General features: G+C 36.8%; 1 protein-coding gene across 15 annotated transcripts in view; it reads left to right on the top strand.

Annotated features, from left to right (window-relative positions):
• The window catches only part of Srpk2 (SRSF protein kinase 2), a 200,325-nt gene that overhangs the window by 66,804 nt on the left and 120,694 nt on the right, over positions 1 to 12,827 (top strand). For 7 of the 15 annotated variants that reach the window (XM_074064938.1, XM_074064936.1, XM_074064937.1 and 4 more), the window contains exon 3: positions 6,927 to 6,979. The exons of the other annotated variants lie outside the window; for them this stretch is intronic. In XM_074064938.1, coding sequence (XP_073921039.1) covers positions 6,927 to 6,979 — 53 coding nt within the window. The remainder of the gene's footprint in view (positions 1 to 6,926; positions 6,980 to 12,827) is intronic. 15 annotated transcript variants of the gene reach the window in all.

Here is a 12,827-nt window from a genome sequence, read left to right as displayed (position 1 = left end):
TTCAGAGGAGGAAGTAAAGAGGAGAGCATGCCATGAAAGCAAAGGAAAAAAAATAAGGATGTTAGGATAATCATTTCTTTGGATAGTATTGGAGCTTGAACTCAGGGCCTCATGGTTGTTAGGCTTGCTAAGCACTCCACCAGCCCTAGGATAATCATTTTTGGATAAACTTTTCTACTTTTGACCTGACAAATCTTTCAGAAGAATGAAAACACATTGGCTAGTATATTTAACTATGTATTAAAGAACATCAGGAGCCATTTTGTTACTAAAATTGATAATGATGTGATGTATTAAAGAAAAGACTAGACTTTTGAAGGGGACGCTGTTTGTCACGCTCCCTCCCTTGCTGGAGCGAGGTTTTCTCTCTCACTCCTTGGCTATTACTGGACCTAACTGGGCTTAACTGATGGTGACTGGAGATTTTAGAGAAGATATAGGATAGACAGAAAGAAATTTGGGGTCAAGTGTGTTGTACGCTTGGCTGGAGACTCACAACCCTCATTGCTTCTTTTTCTCTATCTTGATTCTTTAAGGCCTTGCTCCTTGCAGTTCTTTTAAAACCTTGCTTAAAACCTCTTTCCTTAGGCTCGTACTGTTCCATGTTTGTTCTCAGCTTATGTTTAGTTTAACTGCTTTTAAAGTCTTTTGCCCCCAGGCTTGCACTTTCTCATCTTTCTTTAGCTCTCTTAAAGTCTTGGTACTCACATTTGCAAATAGCCGCCCCTGCAATCTGCATATGCATAACTGTTAAGGTCTAAGGTCTCGGTCCTTCTTGCACCGTGCACTGTCCCGTGTTCTCTTTGGCTTTTCTTTAGCTTTAGCTTTCCTAAGGCCTATGTATGAAGTTCTTTCTCAGCTTTGCTTTCTGAAGCCTGTGTTAAAGTTCTTGGTGCAGACCCCTCTTTAGGATTTTCCCTTTAGCATTTTCCCTTCAATAATTATTTTCCCTTCCAAAAGCTTCCCACACCAAAAAGTTCAAAGTAAAGCCCCAAGAGGCAAAAGCAGAAAGCAAAAGCCTCTCTTCCTCCTTCTGGGGTATTTCATAGCAGCAAACAGGGTTGGAGCCACGGGGAGGGGTGTGATATTGTAATAGGAGAAATGTGTGCTCCTGCTTCTCTGAACACAACTTAGGAGACCTAGCTGTTCTGCCTTTCCCCGTTTCGTGTCCAAGCGCTGTACTTATCTCAGCATATAAGTAAAAGCAATTAACTGTATCTCGCCTTGCTTATGTCCAGTTCTCATAGGCTTTAATCCGTTCCCCACAGGCTTTCATTCATTCATTTTTTCATTCGTTTGTTTGGTGTTACTGGGGGATGAACTTAGGGCTCTGCACTGGATAGGCCACTTGGTGCTGGCCCTTTTTGTGTTGGTTGTTCTTGAGGTAGGGCCTCACTTTATGCCCTTGCTAGCCTGAACAGCAGTCTTTTATTTTATTTTATTTTCCTGGGTAGCTGGGATAATAGGTGTGGGAGAACTTTTTGCCTGGTATTTTTTGGCATTACTGAGGTTTGAACTCAGGGCCTCATACTCTCTAGGTCGGCTTTCTTACCACTTGAACTGCTCTGCTAACCCAGCGATTTCACAATAAACTTGTTTTTTTTTTTTGGTGGACTTTCTTAATGCTTTGTGAGCCATTTTCTATCTGTCTCTGTATTATGGTGGCTGTTTTATCGTATGTATTTCTCCCTTGTAAATGCCTAGACATTTAACTCCAGCGTCCTGAGCAGGTCTTTCTCTGTATGATCTAGCAGAAGATGTATGCACTTGACTGTATTTTACGAAGTTGGATTTTTTCCTGCATTCTCAGCTATAGGATTCTTTCTATGGCAGTACCATGTCTTTCATTAGCATAGCTCACCCATTTCATAGTAGAGACTTGATAGTTTTTGAACTGCTTAATTAATACTTATACTTTTAGTTAGATGTTTTTTAGTTCACTGATTTATTTTAGCAATTTTGTTTGAAGACCCTGCTGTAGATAGAAGGACAAACTGAATTTAGTTTACAAAGCTTGCCTTTTTAGAAATGCCAATTGTACAACCTCTATATGACTCCCATTTTTATGACAAAACACTGTTAGAAAATTAGTTGGTTTTTTTTTCTCCTTCAGTATGACACTCTCAACGTTCTAACTGAAGATTACTTTGACCTTGATTAAACTGTGAATTTTATTTGAAAGTGAAAATTGGCATTTTGGAGGCTATTTATAATGGTGTGATGGCAGTCTTTTTGCACAGTGTCCATTTGAAAGGCATGTAACCAAAGGGACAGATTTTAAATGGGGCATCCTTTGGCCTTATTAAAAATAACTTTTAATTGTATAAATAATACTTGTAAAAAGTAAAGGATAGATAAAGGTAAAATCCCTTAGTCCTTGATTGCTCATTCCATGTCTATCTCAAGAAGTAAGGAAATCTTTTTCACCCATTTTTATTAGGGTATATTCGTTGTACAAGGGGGATTCATTGTGACATTTCTGAACAGCCTTATATTGTACATTGGTTTGATTGCCCTGCACGCTCCCTGCCTCCCCTGGCCAACTACCAAATACGTCCTGTCCCACTTAAAGTAATTCCGAGAGGTTTCATCCTTCTAAAGGAAATCTTTTTCTAATATTTTGGAATATATCCTTCCTTAACTTTTATCTTTCATTTATGTTATGTATATGTATGTACTTGTTAAGTACAAATATATAACAAAAGTAGTATCACTGTATTATTATTACTGACATTCTGCAAGCTGCAAATTTCTTGTGATTTGGTACAGCTCTATCTCATTCTTTTCAAATGCTGTGTATAAATGTACCATAGTTCATTTTACATTGGTTGTTATTCAGTACTTGTGCAGTACAGCACTGTGCTGAATATCTTTGTGTGAGTCTCCTAAGTTGTGTGAATGTTCTTCTAGGACAAATTTCGTAGAAGTGAAATTGTTGGCAGTGTATATGTCTAGCATTTTCTACTTTAAAATGCCAGTTTTTTTTCCTTAAGATAGTGGTTTGTTATATAGTCCATATTTGCCCTGTACTTACTATGTAACCCAGGCTGGTCCCAAACTCAAAATCCTCTTATCCTCAGCCTTCTGAGTGCTGTGATTATAGGAGTATGTCACCATGCCTGGCTAGAATTGTGTTACAGCTTTTGTAAATATTATGAATGTAAGTGAGCATTTAAACTTTTCATTATTAAAAAAATTTGAGGATGTTTGAAAGTAATGATAATGTATAAATCATAGTGATTGGGAGCCTAAACACTATTCATAGATCACAAAGGTTCAGATCTTCTCTCTATCATCTAGCTCTGTGAACCTTGGCAAGTTATTTATAGCCGTTCTGTGTTTCAGAAAGGCTTATCATCATGGGGATCATTATAATATTTACTTTACAGGAAAATGAAATATCAAGAGAGTTAGTATACATAAAACAAATAGAAGCATGCCAGATGCTTTGTACATGGTATGAGATGTGAGCTATCATTGTTTCTATATTACAGATGCGCTTATTAATCCTAATGTTTTAATCTTCATGCATTATTTCATGCTTTTTTTGTTGTTGTTTCAGAGAATTTTATTTATTTATTTAAAAAAAATTATTCGTATATGCTTATTTCATGCTTAAAATACTGTGGGTTTTTAAAATTTTTTTCAAGACAGGAACTTAACCGTGTAGCTTAGGCTGCCCTCAAACGTGTAATCTTTGGAGTGCTATGATTACAAGCATGTATTTTAACAGGTTAAAATACTGTTTTTATGTGATCAGAAATCAACTTAATATGTGGCTAAAGATAACTAAAAAGAACTTGAACTCTTGGGGGATTTCAGGCCACTTTGATAACAAAATTAAGACCTTTTGTGTTCTTGATTTCTTTAGGGGTCTGTGTATTGATTCTTGCTTATTAAAATGTAGAACTCAGCTGGGGCTTGGTGGCACACTCCTGTAATCCTAGCATTCAGAAAGGTAAAGGATTGGGAGTTCAAAGCCAGTATGAGCTACATAGTGAGACTCTGTTTCAGTCCTTCCCCCTTCCCTCCCAAACAAAAAAAGCTAGCTCAGACTTGTTACTTATGTATTTGTTAACAACTCCTTCCAGACAGCAAGTCAGTAAAGTAGGCCCTGTTTATTTTGCTAGACCATTTGTGGTACTTTTTTCTTTTTTACATTGGTTGTTTTTAAGGTAGATTAGAGCCTCACATTTTTGTCTGGGCTAGCCTGGACCTTGATCCTCTTTTTTATGCCTTCTGTGTAGCTAGGATGACAGGTGTGCACCACCAGGCCCAGCCATTGGTTGAGATGAGGTCTCACAAACTTTTTGCTTGGGCATACCTTGGGCTGCAATCTTCAGATCTCCACCTCTGAAATAGCTAGGATTACAGGCTTGAGCCACTATGCCAGGCCCCATTTGTGGTGCTTTATAACGTTTTTTAAAGGCAACAAAGCCTTGGAAGGAGACTTTGCTATAGCTTGTTGCTGTGAAAGATTTTTATCACAATAAGGAACAATTGATGCATGAGGCGAGAATTTTAGGATTTACAAAGGAGAGAAGTGATAATTGGCAAAGTTCCTGAAGGATAACTGTGTGGGTGTACTGACACAAAATGAATTGTGGCAAATTGATAAGTCTTAGAAATAGCTCCGTGAAGTTCAATATTTTTCCTCCAGCGTGACACAAGACTTAAAAAATTAGCTTTGAAGTTTTATTCACCTGTTGAACCCTTTTGTTTCATTTTGACTATACCATTTGTTATGTTTGTGCCCTGTGTGTTTTGGGGGAAGTAGTGGTTGTGGGGGGAACAGTACAGACTGTCTCTGCCATTATCTCTATCTTCATTTCCTTCCATTTCCCTCCTAATCCCTTCCAGCCAACAAAAGAGTGGTGCACAATGTAGCTTTCCTTGTGCCATTTTTCTGTTTGGAGTGGGCTTAATTCTCCTTTCTTCATGAGGCGAAGTTCTAACCTTCATCACCAAGCTCAAATGCCTTCTCTGACCACTCTTTCTGCAGGCAGAGGGATCATTTCTTCCTTGCAGGCTTTTTGGAGTTAGACCCTGGAGCTAAACTGCTTGGGTTCTTATCCTTGCGTGGCTATATACCAACTCTGGAAAAATTTTTTTTAATTGAGAAAAGTATTCAGATAATTTGTCGCCATATAAAACTGTACAAATCAGTTTTTAGTATCCTCAGATATTGTGCAACCATTACCGTTACATAATTCCAGAACATTTTTGTCACCTCAAATAGAAACTTGCATGTGTTCGTAGGTACTCCCAAACTCCTATCCCACCCTGCCCCAACCCTTGGTAGTGACTAGTCTACTTTTGGATGGGTTTTCCTATTGTGGACATTTGGTGTACATTAACTCATACAGTGGGTGTCTTGTTTCCAGCCTTTCTCACGGAGAATATGTTTTCAACATTCAACCATGTGGTAGTATGTAATAGTATTCCATTTCTTTTATGTATGAACATATACCACATTTTGTTTATCATTCATTAGTTGATGGGTATCTGGATGATTTTTACTTTCTGACTGTTATTGGTAATGCTGGTCTGAACATTTGTGTATAAGCTTTTGTGTGAATAGCATGAACATATGGTTTTTGGTTCCCTTTGGTATTTATCTAGGAATGGAACTGTTGGGTCATATGGTAACTTTTTGTTTAACTCTTGAAATAACCACCAAACTCTTTCTGAAGCAGCCAGACCATTTTACATCACCCACACATAAGGGCTCCAAATTCTCTATGTCCTTATCAGTACTAGTTACTGTCTATCTTTTGGTTGTAGCCATCTTGGTGGGTGTGAAGTGATACTGTATGGTTTTGATTTAAATCCCCACCCTCATCCCTGTGTAACCTAGGTTGGCCTCAAACTCATGATCTTGCCTCAGCCTCCTGAATAGCTAGAATTCCAGGCATGTATCACTGTACCTATTTTTTTGAAAATGTCCCCTGATGGAGAAGAGTTCTTAATTTTATGATCAATTTATATATTCTTTTTACCTTTCATGTCAAATAAAAGAAAATGTAGCTATTCACAGGTTATGAAAATTTACACCTTTGTATCTTCTTAAGAGTTTTATATTTAAACGCATTTAGGTCTTTGATCCATATTATGCTAATTTTTGAGTATGGTGTGAGGTAGGAATTCAACTTCATTCTTTTGCATATGAATATCCAGTTGTCTTAAGCCATTTGTCAAAGAGACTATCCTTTTCCCATTTAATGTTCTTTGTGCTGTTGTCAAAAATCATTTGATGTACTGTAAGGTTTTATTTCTGGACTTTCAGTTCTGTTCCATTGATTTATATGTCCATCCTTAGTGCAGTTTCATACTCTTTTGATCAGTATAGCTTTGAAGTCAGTAAGTTTGAAGTCACCAAGTGGGGAGTCTCCCAATTTTCTTTTTTCAAGATTGTTTTGGCTATTTAGTAGCTTTTGTATTTTCATATAAACTTCAGTATCATCCTATCCATTTCTAAAAAAATAAAAAAGCAGTTGAAATTTTGGTAAAGATTATATTGAATCTGTAGATTAATTGGGGAGTATTGTTGCCTTAATATTAAGTTTTCCAGTATATGCACATTTGATATCTTTCCATTTATTTAGGTCTTCAGCTTCTTAAAAAAATGTAGTGTAGCTTTGAATATACAAAAGTCTTCCACTTTCTTGGTTAAATTTATTTCTAAAGTATTAGGGTATCAGAAGGCAGGCCTGTAGGTTGAATATAAAAGAATGGTGAAATTTTATGTTGGTTTTTCCTTTTTTGATATATAAGGTGATATATAAGAAGAATATGTCACAGAGCTGGTAGTTGTTTTAATTGATAAACGATTAGTACTGATGATTTTAATTTATAAAGAAAAATGATAAAACACGTTTTTAAAGCTTATTTAAAAGGTGGCTGAAATACTCTGCTTGTGTTTCTAGGGTCCCCGGAAATTTAGCTGCACGCTTCAGAGACAATAAATCTTTTGGAGAAGGTGAAGAATGTGATTGACTACTGCTGTTTATCTTTTTCCCTGCATATTTTTTCCTTTATAAATTCATGTGGTTTAGCTATATTTATCTAAAAATACACATTTAAGAAAAAGGAAGCTAACTTTAACTTAGATTGTAACTTTAACACAAATTAGATTGACTAAAACAGTTTAAGACACCTATGAAAGTATGATCATATAAGTGTCTGATAGATTTGAAGTAAAAATTCAGGTCTCTTATCCCTAAGGCAGTTTCAGTCTCATGGAGAGTTAAACAAGAAATTGATAATATTTTGATAATTGTGTAATGTAAGTATATGCACTATATAGAGAGGCAGAGGGAGCAAGCTTAATTTTGTCTGGAAGGATTTGGAAGGCAGTAACATTTGAGGTTGAGATTAGAAAAGTGAGTTGGATATATCAGGGAGATAAACTATATATAGATAGTGGTGTTTTGGGGAGAAGAAACTAAAAACAACTTTAGTGGAGTGAGAAAGCATGGTGGGTTTGGGCAACCACACAGAATAGACCACAGTATTCCATGGGATAAGATACAAAAAAAGGGAGAACATAAGAATTGTATTTCAAATGGGATTCCTCAAAAATTTGTGGCTTGGAAGGGCAGTAGTGTCGCCGTTCGCTGAGTTAAAGATTATAAAGGGGGAGAATCTGGGGTAGAGGGCATGCTTAGCATGCTCAAGGCCCTGTGTTTAATCTCTACCACAAGAATAAAACAAAATGAAATAACGTAATGTAACATAATGTGGACATCAGGTTGAATTTGATGAGTTCAGTTTTAGATAATGAGTTGAAGGTATTTGGTAACTGTAGGAGAAACTATAGTAGAGGTTTGAGGTGAGGATATATGAATTTTGAGTTGTTGGAAAAAGTATTGGGTTGATAATACATATACAGTCATTGTTGGTGTCCTTACATCTGTTGCTATCAAAATATAAATGGAAGGTTTGGTGAATGATAAGGATCCTCTTGGTATCACTAATATTAAAGGGCTGGGTAGAAGATGATAATCTCAGGAAAGACCTAGAGTTATGAAGAATTATAAAAATAAAAGCATTAAAGGAACAAACAATAGTTGGTGTGATGGCACAAGCCTGTAGATCCCCTCCCTCTACTCTGCAGGTTGATGCAGGAGGATTGCTTGAGCCTAGGAGGTCAGGGCCAGCCAGCCTGGGCAGAATAGGGAGACCCTGTCTCTTTTAAAGGAAAAGAACAAAAATGAAACTTTTGTCCTTCTATGATGTATGTAGAAATTTAAACAAAATTATCATGAAATCTAAACTAATAGATATAGGAAAGGACTTCCTCAATAGAGCCCCAGCAGCTTAGCAACTAAGAGAAAGGATGGACATAATGGGACTACGTGAAATTAAAAAGCTTCTGCACAACAACAGAAATGGTCTCTAAACTGAAGAGACCACCCACAGAGTGGGAAAAAATATTTGCCAGCTATACATCAGACAAAGGACTGATAACCAGAATATACAGGGAACTCAAAAAACTAAACTCTCCCAAAATCAATGAACCAATAAAGAAATGGGCAACTGAAGTAAACAGAATTATCTCAAAAGAAGACACTTAAATGGCCAAAAAACACATGAAAAAATGCTCACCATCTCTACCCATAAAAGAAATGCAAATCAAAGCCACACTAAGATTCTACCTCACCCCTTGTAGAATAGCCATCATTAAAAACACTACTAACAACATGTGTTGGTGAGGATGTGGGGAAAAAGGAACCCTTGTACACTGCTGGTGGGAATGTAAACTAGTGCAACCACTCTGGAAGAAAATTTGGAGGCTCCTTAAAAAACTAAACATAAATCTGCCATATGATCCAACAATCCCACTCCTTGGGATATACCCAAAGGTATGCAACACAGGTCACTCCAGAAGCACTTGCCCACCCATGTTTATTGGAGTGCTAGTCACAATAGCCAAGTTACGAAAACAGCCAAGATGCCCCACTACTGATGAATGGATTAAGAAAATGTGGTATTTATACACAATGGAATTTTACTCAGCCATGAAGAAGAATGAAATCTTATCATTTGCAAGTAAATGGATGAAACTGGAGACCATCATTCTGAGCGAGGTTAGGTAGGCTCAGGAATACCAAAAATCATATGTTCTGCCTCATATGTGGACTTCAGATCTAGGGCAAATACAGCAATGTGATTGGACTTGGGTCACGTGATAAGGTGAGAGCACACATGGGAGTTAGGGGGATAGGTAAGAAACTCAAAAAGCATAGCATTTGAGGTTCTCACTGCAGAGGAACTAATACAGAAACTTTAAAGCGACAGAGGTCAATATGAGAAGGGGATCAGGAACTACAGAAAAGGTCAGTTCGAGATGAATCAACTTAGAATGTAACACATTTATACATGGAAAGAATTCTAGGAATCTCCCTGTATAGCTGTCCTTATCTCAACTGGCAAAAATGCTTTGTCTTTTTTTTTTATTGTTTATACTCTCTCTTCAACAAAATTAGAGATAAGAGCAGAACAGATTCTGCCTGAAAGCAAGGTGGGGGGGTGAGGGGGAAGTGGGAGGGAGTGGGGGGTAAGGGGGAAATAGCCCAAACAATGTGTGCACATATGACTAAACGAGAAGAAACAATTATCATGAAATTCAGTTAACTACAACTTTATTTTTTGGCAGTACGGGGGGTTGAACTCAGGGCCTCATACTTGCTAGGCAGGTGCTCTCCCACTTGAGGCCCAGGGCTGGCCTCAGACCTCTGTCTTCCTGCCTTCTTCTCTCATGTAGTTGGGGTCACAGACACGTGCCTCTGTGCCTATTGAAATGAGGTGATTAAGATGCCAACTTTTTGCTGGGGGCTGCACTCCAACCAAGATCCTCCTGCTCTCTTCCCTCCTGAGTAGCTGGGATTACAGGTGTGTACCACTGCACCTGGCCCATAATTTTAAGGAACCACTTATTTTCTGTGTGAAGTAAAGAAACATGGTCTTTAGGTAGGAGTAGGAATTGGGCCACGAGAGTTGTAGTAAAGGATTGATTAAAGGCTGAGAGATGTAGAGGAACTGGTAACTGTTTTGTCAAGTATATTTGAGCACTTAAGTGTAGCAGTGTGGTAGACAGATAGCATATGGAATACAGATACAAGTTGAAGGGAAACAATCAGGTTGATGGACTGTTTGGAGTATTTATTGGCCTAAAATTATAAATTGAGACTGTGGATGGTTTAATTAATAGGTAATTATAAGATTGTAAGACTGCTGCTTTTGAAGAACCAAGAAGTGGTAGTGGTCTAGAGAGTCATTGTGAGGATGGGGAGAATGTATTTTAAAATGTGACTTACAAATCCAAGTGGATCTCTATACAAAATCATAAACTAAAATAAATTCTAGGGAGGTACATGCAGAACACTATTATAAAGCATATTAGAGGAAAATAGGATGAAGTTTTTTTAAAAAATCAAATGTATGGAAGACCTTTCTAAGTTTAATAGGGAGACTAGAATTAAAGAAAAGGATTGGTTGACTACGTAATTGTAGAAAAATAAAGTATAAGGTCTCAGATACTTCCCTAGGTGAAATTAATATAACTGAAAAATAGCTGACTAGTTTGCAGTATTCCAAGTGTTCTAAGTTTGGTCATGGAAATGGGACTCAGGTGCTGCAGAGGTTCAAGGGACCATGGATTGAGAATGCCAAGGTCTTTAGCAATGGGCTTTAGGAAGTCATATTAATATGGTTGCTAGAATCCCCCAGGATTATGGCTGGTAATGTGTCAAGTGGAAGTCAGAGATACAGCTTCTGGAATTCTTAATGAATGTGGGGAGTAACCAGACTCGGATGGTATGGATATGGTAGTAGCATAGATTGAATACATGGGCCTCACAGGATATGATATTGACAGTGTTTGTCACCATTCCTGAATCTTTCAGCCCTTCTGGAGCTATAGACACACCTGACTACAGAAAATGTGAAAATCATGTTGGAATCTCTTTGTGTATAACTAGAATCCTCTTTGGCTTGCAAAGTCACTAGCCACAAAGTGATTATAGCTTAAACTCCCCCATATTTACACGACGGGTGTAGACTTCATTAGAGCTGTGTAATCTTGGACCTTCTCATCTTAAATGCACTGATTTTATGTAGATGTTACTGAAGTAGCAACTTTTTAGTCTTTTTGAAATAAAAAATTAAAGGTGGATTCAAGTGTAATCTCATTTCTGAAGTAGATAGATTAAAAACTAAATATAATCCTCTAGAGAGGAATCTGGTTAAATTTTCACGTACAGTTCCATTACAGTGATTTTTAAAAAGTACATGCTGAGGTTGGTAAGAGGAAGAAGATAGAGTCAAGCTATAGAAAAGCTATTTAAAATTGGACAGTCTTCATTTGTCTCATTAACTCATTCAGTAAATATTTATTGAGGTAATATTATCCTTTGCTAGGCACTGTATAACTGTAGGTAGGGAAGGCTTATCACCTACATACCCAGGCACAATACTTAATTAGATGTTTCATTGGTTATTTCATTAAATCCTTACAATAAATTTTCAAGTAGAAAATGTTATCCCCATTTTACAGGAGAAGAGATAGAGACTTTAAGTAATTTCTCTAAGGTCACATGGCTATAAAAAAATGATGGAGTAGCTTGTTTCTAAATCAAAGGCAGAGCCTGAGCTCTTTAACACTCTGCTTTTTGTAAAAGAGGGAGAGGATCTTTACTGAATGTTCACTATGACAGCTTGTGCTGTGTTCTGTAATCCACCTCAGAATTGTCAAGGTAAGTTTCATCATTACCATGCCAGTTATTGCCAGTTTTATAAAGCTCTAAGCCTGAACAATTTGGAAAGTACCTTGTTTTAACAATATTGACAGAGGATATTTCTCTGCATGTATGTTTCGCTCTATGCAACTAGTTTTTATTCCTTTGTCCTTTATATTTTGTCATACTTTGATTTTTGTAGCCAACATTCTAAAAATTAATATTTTTTACCCTAAAAAATGAAAAAACAAAAAAATTGTTGGTCTGCTTTGACATCCTGAGATCGTTAACTCATTTCAGTGGCAATGTCTTTTATTTTTAGTATGTGAACTTTTTTTTAATTATAAGAGCCTACTTTAATTTTTAAAATCCAGTTGGAAATACTTCTTAGGACTAGGAAAACGGCTTTACCATGAAATAATAGGACCACGTTTTATTCATTTAAAATTATGTGGGGGGCAGTCACTGGTGTTTAAAGAAATCATGTTATATTTCTTTTCTGTCTTTTCCTTCTCCCTCTTATTTTCATCTTTTCCTTTTAGTCTGTTATCTTCCACATTGGTACCGGCAATTATCTTTTAGTTAAATTGAACTGGAGCTTACATTTCTGTTGGACGGGCCATTGCCAGTCCTTTCCTAAAAGGACAAGAATATTATCTCTGTTCGGTAACTGGGTGTTGCTTGTTCACTTGTACTGTACTGCGAAGGAGGAGGGGGAAATTAAGGTGTAAAACAAGTACTGTCTTTTTCTAAAGGAATTAGGGACTAGATAATAAATATATCTTTAATTAAAAATAATCAAGTGATTATAACAAAGGTTAAGCATGTTTTAATCATTAAATTGGGGTTCTGGTTTAATATTTCATTCTTAAGTGACAAAAATGATTCACTGAGCCATATTTTTTAGGGCTAGTGAGGTAGAAGCAGCCAAAGGTTGCGTATGTATCCATTGCAGATGGAAACGTCATTACCCAGGCTTCTCACATTACCCACTGTATTTAATCTTTATTTTAGCATTTCCTGTTTGTATTTTAATTTGCCAAATTTAAAACTTTCTTACAGAGCTATGCTTGTTCTACCTTAAAAAAA

This window comes from Castor canadensis, chromosome 2, assembly GCF_047511655.1.
Source record: "Castor canadensis chromosome 2, mCasCan1.hap1v2, whole genome shotgun sequence".
Classification (NCBI taxonomy): Eukaryota; Metazoa; Chordata; class Mammalia; order Rodentia; family Castoridae; genus Castor; species Castor canadensis.
This window is presented reverse-complemented; position numbering and strand designations above follow the sequence as displayed.